Source organism: Sitophilus oryzae, unplaced genomic scaffold (genome assembly GCF_002938485.1).
Source record: "Sitophilus oryzae breed Bouriz unplaced genomic scaffold, Soryzae_2.0 scaffold_460_pilon_pilon, whole genome shotgun sequence".
NCBI classification, from domain to species: domain Eukaryota; kingdom Metazoa; phylum Arthropoda; class Insecta; order Coleoptera; family Curculionidae; genus Sitophilus; species Sitophilus oryzae.
This window is the reverse complement of record NW_022147041.1, coordinates 108,424-121,303: the sequence shown is the minus strand read 5'-3', so window position 1 is coordinate 121,303 and position 12,880 is coordinate 108,424. Positions and strand designations below refer to the sequence as shown.

The 12,880-nt window shown below is 34.0% G+C and overlaps 1 protein-coding gene across 1 annotated transcript in view; it reads left to right on the top strand.

Moving 5' to 3' along the window:
* The window catches only part of LOC115885855, a 335,423-nt gene that overhangs the window by 297,698 nt on the left and 24,845 nt on the right, over positions 1–12,880 (top strand). The window contains exons 8-10 of the mRNA XM_030904879.1: positions 2,398–2,555; positions 3,703–3,838; positions 7,817–8,113. Coding sequence (XP_030760739.1) covers positions 2,398–2,555; positions 3,703–3,838; positions 7,817–8,113 — 591 coding nt within the window. The remainder of the gene's footprint in view (positions 1–2,397; positions 2,556–3,702; positions 3,839–7,816; positions 8,114–12,880) is intronic.

Sequence of the window (12,880 nt, the reverse complement as noted above, 5' to 3'; positions counted from 1 at the left end):
AAAACGATAATGAGAAAATATGTTTCTTTTATCGAGATTAGAGGTGTGTAGTTCGTGAACGAACTAGTTCCAATGAACTATTCCGACCCCGGAATGAAAGGAACTAGTTCCTGGTTTCTCAAAGAACTAGTTCCTCAGAACCTGTTCCGGGATCGAGACTGTGACCGATATAGAATAATATGCGACGGCGACGGATCGACTAGCGCGCGTAGCCCGATGGTAGGCAGGAGTGGGGAGTGCCAGCCTTACGTTATCGGATCCGGACCTAGAGGAACTAAACTAAATAAAAGACTAATTTACGTACGCACGGATCGGGCCAGCGCGATCGATGCTAGGCAGGAGTGGGGAGTGCCAGCCGTATGCCGTATGTTATCGGATCCGGACCTAAAGGAACTAAAGGAACTAAATAAAAGACTAGTTTACGTATGGATCAGCCAGCGCGATTGATACTAGGCAGGCGTGGGGAGTGCTAGCCGTATGTTATCGCATCCGGACATAGAGGAACTATTAAAAGACTAGTTCACGGGAATCTATTCAGTCGGCAGATCCGCGATATAATACAAGGAGACGACGATGGATTCGGCCTTGTCTATTGCCACAGCCGGCGCGGCGTTATTACCACATTTTTTTAAATATTTTATGGGAATGTTTCACTTTAGGTCCCTAAAATTAGGAAATATCTTATAAAATGAAGTAGATATTCTGAATTTTTAGACAAAAACAAAAAGCTTGAAGTGGGGAAAAATACATTTTTTCCTACATTTTTCGTATTATTTCCTCCAATTGATTTGTGATATAGTTTTTAAACTCTCATTTGAGTTTCTTTAATTTTTTTTTCTGCTATAAAACTTACCTATATGTTTTTAACATATGCACTTACACGTGTTCTTATATTTCATACATTATAAAAATTATAATGATCTGTCTAATTTTGAATAGTAAACTGGGGGGTGAATAGTTCTGACTGAAAACGAAATCCATTAGCAAGCAACGGGGATGTCAATGTTAGTCGGGAACTATTGTGAACTAAGGACCTAGTTCAAGGAACTATTTTTCTGAAGGAACTAGAACTAAGGAACTAGTTCCTCGCAAGGAACTAGAATTCCCACCTCTAATCGAGATCTACCACCCCTTAAAATACTTGCACTTATTTCTGGGATACCCTGTTTATAACAATACACGTGATGCGAACGATACAAAGTTGCGAACGATGTCAAGAATAGGTGCCCAGATTGGCGCTGACTACCAGTAAGCGGCAAACCTGCTTGCACTGTGTTCGCACACTTAGTTATATGTACTAGCGATGTGTCGGTATTTGAGTAACGCGATTTTGGAGCGGTATTTTTGTAACGTCGAGTCGCGCTCCACAACAAATCAGGTACCTGTTGCTGAAGAACGACGATCATAATAACGACAAAACTATAAATTATTTATAATTTGCAAATGAATTATTTATAATCGCTCTTGGAGTTAGCTCGAACCGCATAGCGCCGTGTTTTGCTGCAGCCGTTGGCGTCGAGCTCTTAGGGTCGCGAACAGTAGCTTAGGTAGCGCGACGCTACGTACTTGCCAGTTCCTAACTGGAACTGGCAAGTACGTAGCATCGCGCCATCGCGACCGCTTCGTCTGTCGCGAAGAGATATAACTGGTAACGACCTAAAATCGCGACGTGTACTTCACTCCAGTGCCAGTGGTCGCGCAACTGCTGGAGGGCTCGTAGGGTCGAGTTTTCGTCGGTTGCGAACAGTAGTAACTGGACCTGGTAAGTACCTACCGTCGCGCTTTGATCGGTCGCTATTGCTTTCGAGATCGCGATTTTCGGTAGGTACAAGTACTAGGCATTTTTGATTGATAATAAATACATGTTACATGTACATGTTACGTGTGCATTAGATAGTTTCAAGTTAACACTTTTACAAAAATAATTTATTGATTTTTATTAAGGAAATATGTAAAGCTGCTTTCTTGAAATCAAATCAAGTTTCAATAACCCATTTTTTGTGTTTTGGGATCAGTTTCATCGCTTCCTGATTCTTTACCGTACTGATGTAGCCTGAAGGCAGTAATACCAGTGTAGGTGTGTTTATGTGAGTGAGTATGTGTGTCGGCACTAGTGTACACTGATGTATACGGTTGCGAGTTGTTGAGGGCTAGGCCGTTTAATCTTTTTCTTCATCTTTATTTCTATAGCAAAAATATGACTTGACGCTTACACCGTACCATAATACAGAAATACTCTACTATATCGAAAAAGTATTTAAGAAAAATACTAAAAACTAATAGATGAAAAACTGTTATATTTAAGTTTTCCTGTACGGTCTAAGACACCCCGTAGTTGCACAAATTAAAAATAAATCATCAGTCTTTATTATTATAAGTTTTGTTCTTTCCTTTTAGTTATTCCGACTTGTCGACCGGGTCAACCCAAGGTTTTCGGCGTTGCTAGACACGAACCTGCCAAAATAACATGCGAACTTGAAGCTAATCCAACCGATGTGGAATTTATTTGGAAATTCAACAATTCGGCAGATACTTTTGATATACCCCAAAGTCAAGTAAGTAATTACGTGCTAAAATACAAATTTAAATGAGACATTTTGTGCATTCGATGGGCAAATGTATTTATAGTTTTCAAGTTTTCAGACGTTTCAAAGACGTAACAGAAATAAGAGTTAGTAGTTAACCGACCAACATAATTTTTTTAAACAATTTGTAACATTGATGATTTATAAAATAAATTATGTTACATTAGTTAGTAAAATACAAGCATATGTTACAGTGAAAGTTGGAAATCCAGTAAATGTCCAGTCAAAATCCAGTAAAAAATAAAAACAATTCCGTACTGGATCAGTAAATGTGTAAAAAATTGTTTATTTTTTCTAGTAATTGTGAACAGTCGAGTAAGATAGTAACATTTACTAAATTGTCGTTCATTTACTAAAAAACCGTTCTATTATACATGGTGGAAGTTGGATCATATTGTATCACCTCCATATTTAAGCTGATTCAATCATCTTAAAATTACAAGAAAGCGATAACAAAACGGTAACAAAAAATTAAAATATTTGCCATTATACTTAACCCCAAAAAACATTCAGCATCTAAACGCTAGAGAATACTAACACTCAATCGACAGGAAGTAACACTAATGAGTTTTGATTGCTTTTGTATCTACATTTTTTTGGTAACTCTTTTTTGGAATTTTTTTCCTCTAAATGTATTGATTCTAAAATTAAATGTTTTACGTAAAATTTTCAATATCTGCTGTTACAAATTTTTGTTTCGAAAATAATTTAACTTTTATTGGCGTAGTGTTAGATAGCCAGTAATTTATTTATTACATTATAAACCTGAAAAAACGAAATAGTAAAATAAATTATTCTATTAACTACAGTATTTGTTTAATAATACTGTAATCTTAGCTTTAGTTAGGTGTATTTTTATTTTATGTTACTACCGTATATTAACTTTTGAGAATAAACTATGCATTTCTAAGGTATATTCATAGCTTTCCATTTTGGCAATGAATTTTTGTAGTAGGTCTAGTTATTTTTTCTCTACAACAGTTTTTATTGAAAAATGCATACATTTTTTTGGAATTTTCTCCGTTTGCTTTTTGTTCTAAAATAACAAGGATTTGGATTTCAAAACTTTTGTTTTTAACTTGTTCATTAAAATAATGTTAACATACATCTATTTTAGATATATGTAGAAAAAGCCAGGAGCATAGCAATGTTTAAACCGGTTACAGAACAAGATTACGGAACACTACTCTGTTATGGCAGAAATGAAATAGGCATGCAAAAGGAACCATGCGTATTTTATGTGACACCAGCAGGTAACTATTATTTATTGTACTTTCAATCACTTGTACTTATTTAAACACGGAAGTCAGAGGGCCCTAATTCTGTAACTTAGAAAATACAAAACGCTTTTAGACGCTCAGCGTATCTAACGTTAATTTCCGCATAGCGCCCATTTAACTAACGATTTGGGTATTCTTATTTGACACAATCACTAAGCGATTCGAAAACGGTTACCCGAAAAGATCGTTTTGCTTTTCGCTTGTCGAACTGTCAGTAAAAATCGAAAAAATTGTGATTTTGTGCGTTATCTTGCTCTTTAGTGAAAATTACATCTTCTTCTATAAATTCCTCATACCGCAGTAAAAATAAACAAAAAAGGAGGTTAAATAACAATAATTCCCATAGAGCTGAAAATTGATACAGGTCTTAAATACACTATTATAAATGATATCTGAAAAATCCCCCCCTCCATACTTGCTTTAATATATATATCCCCTATATATAGCGGGGGTCCTACCGCCTCTGCCGCATCCCGCATTTCGATCGCCATTTTTCTCTGTTTTTCCATTCGTCATCTCTAATGGCCCTATCCCTCATTGTTTTTCTAATTCCTTCTTCCCATGATATCACTGGTTTTCCTCTTCTCCTTCGATTTCTAGGGGCATATTCTATAGCTCTTTTTGGCCATCGCTCTTCCCCAGCTCTCATCACATGTCCATAACAGACAAGTTGTCTTGTTTCTATGTTGTCTATAGTTGTGAATACCTTTCCTGTCTTTCTTCTTATATCTTCATTTCGAATATGTTCTGTTCTTGATATCTGACACGCTCTTCTCAAGAAATCCATTTCTACCACATCCACTCTTTTTCTGTTTTTTTCAGTCAATTGCCAACCTTCTGACCCGTACGATAAAATAGGCTCTACTATCGATTTGTAGATTGTCATTTTAGTTTTTAATTTTATTTTATTCGACCAAAGTACCGAATTTAGAATTCGGATACATTTCTGCCCTTGTTGTGTTCTATGTTGTTGTTGTCAGTTTGATGTTCCTTCTTGAGATATTATAGTTCCTAAATATTTGTATTCTTCGCATTGTTTTATATTGCTGAGTTCTAAGCTCCGGTCTACTTGTCCATCGTCTGCCATTTTTAGATGTTCTGTTTTTGTCATGTTTATTTTCAATCCCCATTCTGCGTACTCCTCTTTCAATTTTCTGAGCATATAGTCAATATCTTCCTCATCATTAGCAACTATAACCTGATCATCGGCGAACAACAAGGTTGTCAAGCAATGATTACCAATCTGTATCCCCATTCCTGAGCATTTACGTTTCCATACATCCAGAGCTTCCTTGACATAAATTTTAAACAAAGTAGGCGACAAGCAACAACCGTGTTTAAGTCCTTTCGAGATATTGAAGGGTGCTGATATATTTTTGCCAATTTTTACGGCGCTTGTTGCGTTTTTATAAATGTTATGGATGGATTATAAATGTTATGAAAAGTTTTGTTAAGGGTACCGTATCATATGCTTTTTGAATGTCGATAAAAATCAGATGGGTGGATAAATTTCGAGCTATTCTCTTTTAAATAACTTGTTGTAAGGTGAAAATATTTTCTAAGCACGATCTTCCTGCGCGAAAACCCCTTTGCTCCTCTAGTTCTGTTGCAATTCCATTTCAATTCTCATTTTCAGAATTCTACCATACAACCTCCCAATTGCACTGGTGACACTGATACCTCTGTAATTTTCACACACCTTCCTATCTCCTTTCTTATGTATGGAACTAATATATGATATGTTCCAGTCTGTAGGAATATTATCTCCTCGTATGAGACATTTGTTAAAAAGCATATATTGGTCCGTGTCTTACCAGTTCAATGGGAATGTTTCCTGGTTCTGAGGCCTTGCCACTTTTCATATTCCTAAGAGCTTTTTCTATTTCATTTATATTTATGTTTTCTGTATCCACCTGTGTGATTTTAATTTCTTCTGTTGGTTCTATGAAGTGTTCTCAATCTTCTGTGAGTAAGATCTTATAATATTCTTGCCATTTTTTCATATTTATCATATCTATATGAGCAGATTGCTTATTTTCTCGTCGAATATTTTTAATTGCTTTTCACGCCTCTGATACTTTTGTTCCGCCCATATAAATTTCGATGTATTCGCATTTCCTGTCCCAACTTTCATTTTTCTTTTCGCGTACAATTCTTTTAACTTCTCTATTACAACGTTTGTATGCTATCTGATCCTCAGGGTTTTCTGTAAGTAGCCACTTCTGATAAGCTTTCTTTTTTTCTTTGTAAGCTCTTCCAATTCCTCAGACCACCATTCCGGATTTTGTGTACATCGATATTCTTGATACCCTAAAGCTTCTTCGGCTGCTTGATGTATAGAGTCTTTAATGGTTTTATATAACTCTTCGGTATTAATTTGTTCCATTTGTATATTTTGTAATTTTGAAGCCAGTCTAAGTTTATAAAGAAATTGTACTGATTCATGTCTGAGACTATCCAAGTTTTAATTAACCGAATCTACCTTTCCTTGGTTGCCCGTGTGCTCTTCTCTCTCCTTGTGTGAGCTCCTGTAATTAATTACCACTTTGGCCATCAACAGATAATAGTCAGAACCGCACTCTATGCCACGATATACCCTAACGTAATTGGTTTTTTAAAATTGAATTAAAAAGTCAATTATAGAGCTTGTTTGTGAGCCTTCTTGTTCTTTGGACCCATGTAAACTTGTGTACCTCTTTATGTGGGAAGAATCCGTTCATGATCTTTAATGTTAAACTTTCACACATGTTGATAATTCGGTGATCATTATCATTAACTGGTTGTTCCCCATGTTGTCCTACGACTAGATCATTTTGCTTTTGACCCACTCTGCCGTTAAGGTCACCCAGTATACAAATTTCCTTCTTGTCGTTTATATTAAGTATTGTATTTAGTAGCTTATCATAGAATTCGTCTTTAATATTATGATCAGCATCTTTGCTAGGTGCATATGCTCCTATTATTACTATGTTGTGTCCGTTTTTCTCAATTTCTAGTGTTATTATTTGTTCATCTATTTCTTCCCACGTTCTTATGTTATTTTTGTATTTTTTGTGTATAGCTATTGATACTCCCCGTTTTGCTCGTTTGCTTTTGCACACTCCGCTGTAGAAATGGATATATTCCCCTATTTTTTTGCTTTAATAACTTAATAACTTGCTTTAATAACAGTTACTTAATTTTTTACAATTCCATATTAACTTCCTAAGTAACCGCGAAACATCCTATTTTACTAAGGCTTCTTACATACTCCGTTTATATGTCTGACCTATAAGTGTATAGCATGTAAATATTTTGTATGTATCAAAGTTTTTTTTCTCATGAATTACGACCAAATAAAATAAAAAATTTTCTTAATTTAAGTAGGAACAATCTTCGGATTATTATGGGGGTTTTAACAGGACGCTATCTTCTCAATGAACACCTCAATAGATTGAAGCTAAGAAACAATGGCGAATGCAGATTCTGTAGGGAAACACAAAATTAATGATTGAATAACTTGATAGTTCACAAAAGTTAATGAGAAATTTCTGAATATTAAAACTCATACCTTTATATATTCTTTTCCATTATTTAAGAGTCACTTAGCCATATGCACTAAACATAATTGAGGTTGTGCTGCGTCTTTGCCTAAATCATTATCTGGTCCACGTAAGATATTAAAAAAGTTTCTACTAAAGTATAAACCCCAGGTTATGTTGAAAATACTTTTTTTGCATTATCATTATTTAAATTTTTGTTGTTATTTTTTTTTTCTTCTGCTTTCTATTTTTTTTTTCTATTTTGTGCCACAGAATCCTGACTTAATAATACTGGCAATATGTATGGGTTTTCACCATCATGAGAAAGAAATCTAGAGTTAAGGGAGGCTTTTGTTCAGCAGTGGACGGAATAAGCTAAATGATGATGATTTTATTATTAGCGTAAATGTATATATATTATTTTTCTAAGGTAAACCAGATGCCTTGTCCAACTGTTCCATCTCCAACCAAACTACCGACTCACTGTTTCTGGAATGCTCCGAAGGTTATGATGGCGGCTTGCAGCAAGAATTTATCATGGAGGTCTACGACACAATGAACAGGAAACTAGTGAGCAACGTAACCTCAAAAGCTCCCGTATTTACCGTCACAGGTTTGGAAAGTAGTGCAGCATTTGACATAGGACTATATGCTGCTAATAAGAAAGGAAGAAGTTCAGTCACACATTTATCAGCGTTTACGCTCAAAGGCGCTGAAAAACACATAGGTAATTATCCGTTTTATTTTTGTATTATTTTTTATTTGTTGGGTGGTAACTAAAGATGAGCAAAAAATCGCAAACTGCGATTTAATCGCAGCGATTTTAAAATCGCCATCGCAACCTGCGATTCGCTCTCATAGGAAACTGCGATTGCAATTTCTTCTATTTGCGAGTTTCATTTTAGGCAACCAGCCTATAGCTGCGATTTGCGATTTTGTTGCGAATGTAATTTTGTGGTCTATTAAAGCATTTTATTGTAAACTGCGATTGAATTGTCTCTGATATTATTTATTTATAGAGGTATTGTTTTCTAGGGCCTCGATCATAATATACCGGGTGCGTCTCAAAAGTGGCTCACCCCCTATATTTTTTTTATTTTTTCAGAAAAAAAAACGAGATTTGGTATGTTAGTATATGACATAAATTAGGATTGATTGATGTATTCAATTGTTTTCGGTCACTTCCTGTTTCACCGGAAATAACTACAACTTTTGATTTTTAAATGGCACCCACGGTATTTTTTTGCTTTATTCGATAGAAAATGACATTCTGAATAGAATGTCATATGATATGTCAACTTTTGACATTTTTGCTTAATAAAAAATTGTATTTTAAAATTCAATCTAGAGTGCCATGGCTATGTTAAAAACACTCATTCTTCATCAAGGAGCCTTGGAAAAATAGATTTGATCGTCTAATGTTTTTAGTGTCTTGTCCTGGCCAGTGAGAAAATGCTGAAATAGTATTTTTAATCATATTTCAAATTTTCCAAATGGAACGAGGGTGCTTACAAATAATTTAATACCACACACTTGGTATTTCAAGTCAAATTTTTGTTTTGAACCGCATGTTATAATTTCAAATAAACCATATGCGAAAATGTCAAAAGTTGACATATGATATGTCATTCTATTCAGACTGACATTCTCTATCGAATAAAGTAAAAAAACACCGGGGTGCCATTTAAAAATCAAAAGTTGTAGTCATTTCCGGTGAAACCGGAAGCGACCAAGAACAATTGAATACGTCCAATCAATCCTAATTTATGTCATCTACTAACATACCAAATCTCGTTTTTTTAACTAAAAAAATAAAAAAGTTATAGGGGTGAGCCACTTTTGAGGCGCACCCGGTCTATCGGGTGTTTCTCAAGATTGATTCACCTTAAAACTTAAAATTGACGTATTCAACTGTTTTTCCTTCCAATTTTTCACTTCCGGTTTCACCGGAAATGACTACAACTTTTGATTTTTAAATGACACCCTCGGTATTTTTTTACTTTATTCGATAGAAAATGACACTCTAAATACATTGGCAGACCATATGGCAACTTTTGACATTTACGCTTAAAAAATCGTATTCTAAATTTCAATCTAGAATGTTATGGCTGTGTTAAAAACACTAATTTTAATCAATATGCCTTGGAAAAATAGTTTTTCGCGTCTTGTCCTGGCCTGGTTAAAAGATGCTCAAATCGTATTTTAATCATATCTCAATTTTTTCAAATGGAACGAGAATCGCTCATTGGAAAATTTAGAAAAAGCATTTTTTTACGAATAATTTGGTTTGGTAAATATTAAAATCGCAATCGCAGGTTACAGTCGCTGCGATTTAAAAATCGCAATGGGAGTTTCAATTGCGATTGAAGAATCGCAGTTTTGCCCATCTCTAGTATTAATGGGTCTTTAAAAGACATATTAAAGGTCTTTGTAGAAATAGTTTAAACACAATTTTTATTGTTTTTTTTTGTGAGACTTCTATTATCAACATATGCCATATTAGTATTAAAAAAACAGGCATTTAGATATTTCAAGTTTAATGAAAGTAATAATTTTATCTCTACACATACAGGGTGTTTCAAAAAACATGTGCCATCTCCCTTGAGCAGATTCCACACGTAAAAATAAGATATATTTTTCATATCATCATAGGTCTGATTCTGCTTTGTTTCGCAGCTACAGGGTGTTAAAGTCTTAATATTTTTTCGATTTATAGTTTTCTTCCAAGTACCGTATGATCGTGAAAAAACGGCGTCAGCGATGGCTATGTAATGAAGATCGCTGTCATTTTATATGTAAATCTTTGAATAAGAAGACTAAGGAAGGAGCATATCAAAATCTTAGGTCCACCGCGATGGGCCTCAAATATGGCCGACTTAAATTCTGGTTTATCAGTGCCGTTCTAATTTTATTTAAAAAATGTAAAACTATGATATAGGGTAGACGTGGTGTAGACTCAATAATTTTTTTTTACTTTACGTTGTGAATAAATGTTGGTAGTTATTAAAATTGTTATAAAAATATAAAATTCTAATAAAAATAGATAAGTTATAATAATTATTTATTAACACAAATATCCGATACGCTCCTGAACCAGAAATCTTTGACAAGTAGTAAATAAAAGCAAAAATGCAAGAAAAAATATATATAGTTAATTTAAGTGAATTTCATAAATGATTGGTTTACTACACGTATGTATATTATACAGGGTGGCCCTTCGAAAACGTTCCGCATAACGGCCAGGGTAATTTTTTTTTTTCAGAAAATCCAAAAACACGTAAATTTTGTTTGTGAGGGGGACAACTTTTGCCCCAAAAATTATTGCAAAATCTTCAACCCTCTAAGCGGGGGTGTCATCCCCCAACTTTTTTTAAATGGGAAGGGGTGTCAAGTGGCACCGCAATGAAAAGAGCTTTCTATTCTCTATATTTCCCCACTTCGTTTTTGAAAATCGGTCGAGTCATTGAGAAAATATGAAGGATTGAAATTTGAAATGTTTATTTAAACATTTATCAGACTAAATGATAGGGATAAATTCCTTCGACCAATTTGCTGTTTTTTCTTATTATTTCTAGATGTTTACGCATTTTTTCACTTGCCACAAGGTTGAACGATCAGATGCGGTTTGGTTTGGTTTGGTTATGCCTTGCGGAACGTTTTCGATGGGCCACTCTGTATAGTCACTTACTAGCGAAAAGTTGTTTACCATTATTTCACTCGATTTTTGCCGAGATCTACGGCACGCTACACAACCAACTCTGTTAGAGTCTTTTTCGATAAATCGCGATAGTGTCACTGTTAATTTAAGTTCTGCCACAATTTCCATCTAGATTTACTACCTTTATACAACCATGCATGAATACATGGATTGCATTATGCTCCTTAGTCTTCTTATTCAAAGATGTAAATTTATATGGGAAATGTCATCGATGTTCATTTCCCAGCCAACTGGACGCCGTTTTTTTTTCGATCATACGGTACTTTTATTGTTTCGAATGAAATTTTGAGGGTAAAAGTTACTATATAAATGCTACATATTTTAAAGCTAAAAAAGTATCAACATATTCACCAGGGACGCGCATATGGGTTATCACTGGAATATTTTTTCTAAAAAAGTAAGTACGTCACTGACTTTTTTTCTCTTCTTAGCGAAATAGTGTAATCAGGTTAATGCCGATTAAAAGTTGTCTCTTGATATTTTGTCGATTTCGGCATCGTTGATGAGGAAACGCAATTTTATTAATTTGCCTTTGATCCAAGTTTAATAGGAACCTTTAAAAAAAATTAATATCATTAGTTAGCGAAAATTTATAATAAGTACTCACTGATTCTTCATAAAAAAATATGAAAAAAAGTTCCTATAATATAAACATGGGTATGGAAATGCATAGTTTTAGAGTTACAGGATGTTAAAAATTTTAAAATTAGGTTTTTTGTAATTATCTTAAATACAATTATTTTTTATTTGAAATTGCTGTAGGTTGGACTAATAGTAATAATATTTAGTAATAAATTACGTAAAACATATAATTTATTAATTTTATTAATTGTGATTAATACAGTTGCGTTTATCTCATCAAGGAGGCCGAATTCGACAAAATATTAAGAGCTAACTTTTAATTGACATTAAACGGCCTACACAATTTTGATATCAAAAGAAAAAAAGTCATGGCGCACATGTTTTTTCAAATATTCCAGTGATAACCCATATGCAAGTCCCTGATGTATTTATCGACCCTTTTTTAGCAGTAAAATATGTAGCACTTGTAATAACGTTTACCCTCAAAATTTCATTCGAATCACTAAAAGTACTTGGAAGAAAGTTATAATAAATCGAAATATGATTAAAACTTTAACACTCTGTAGCTGCGAAACAAAGCAGAATCGGATCTATGCTGATATTAAAATTAGATCTTATTTTTGCGTGGGGAATCTCCCCACGAGAGATGGCACATGTTTTTTGAAACACTCTGTATAATTACTATTATCTACAGAATTGGCGGAATAAAAAAAAATATTATTTTTTTGTTATTATACAGGGTGTCTCAGAAATAAGTGCAAGTATTTTAACTGGTAGTATATTTCGGCCTCAGAAACACGCCTATGAGGTATTTTTTGCAAATTACCATTAATTATTAGTTTTAAGTTCTAAAACATAGTTTCTTTTTAATATGGCAACATAGATAGTAAGGGCATTCCATAGGAATGGGACAATTAGGTTAACTGGACTGTAGTACAAAAATAATATTGAAATCCGAACTATCTGGTATAGTTTAGAACAAATAATAGGACGTTTTATTTGGGACCACATTTGTTAAAACGAAAAGAAAAGATATTACCCATTTTTTTCACCATTTTTTGGCAAGAATCTCAACTCCGAAGCTGCCACCAGCCACGTTTTTACCGCAATAATTATATGTTATGATTAAATTTTAAATTGTATATAATTGTCAATAAGAGTAATAAAAAATAAATACTTTCTTATATATTTACA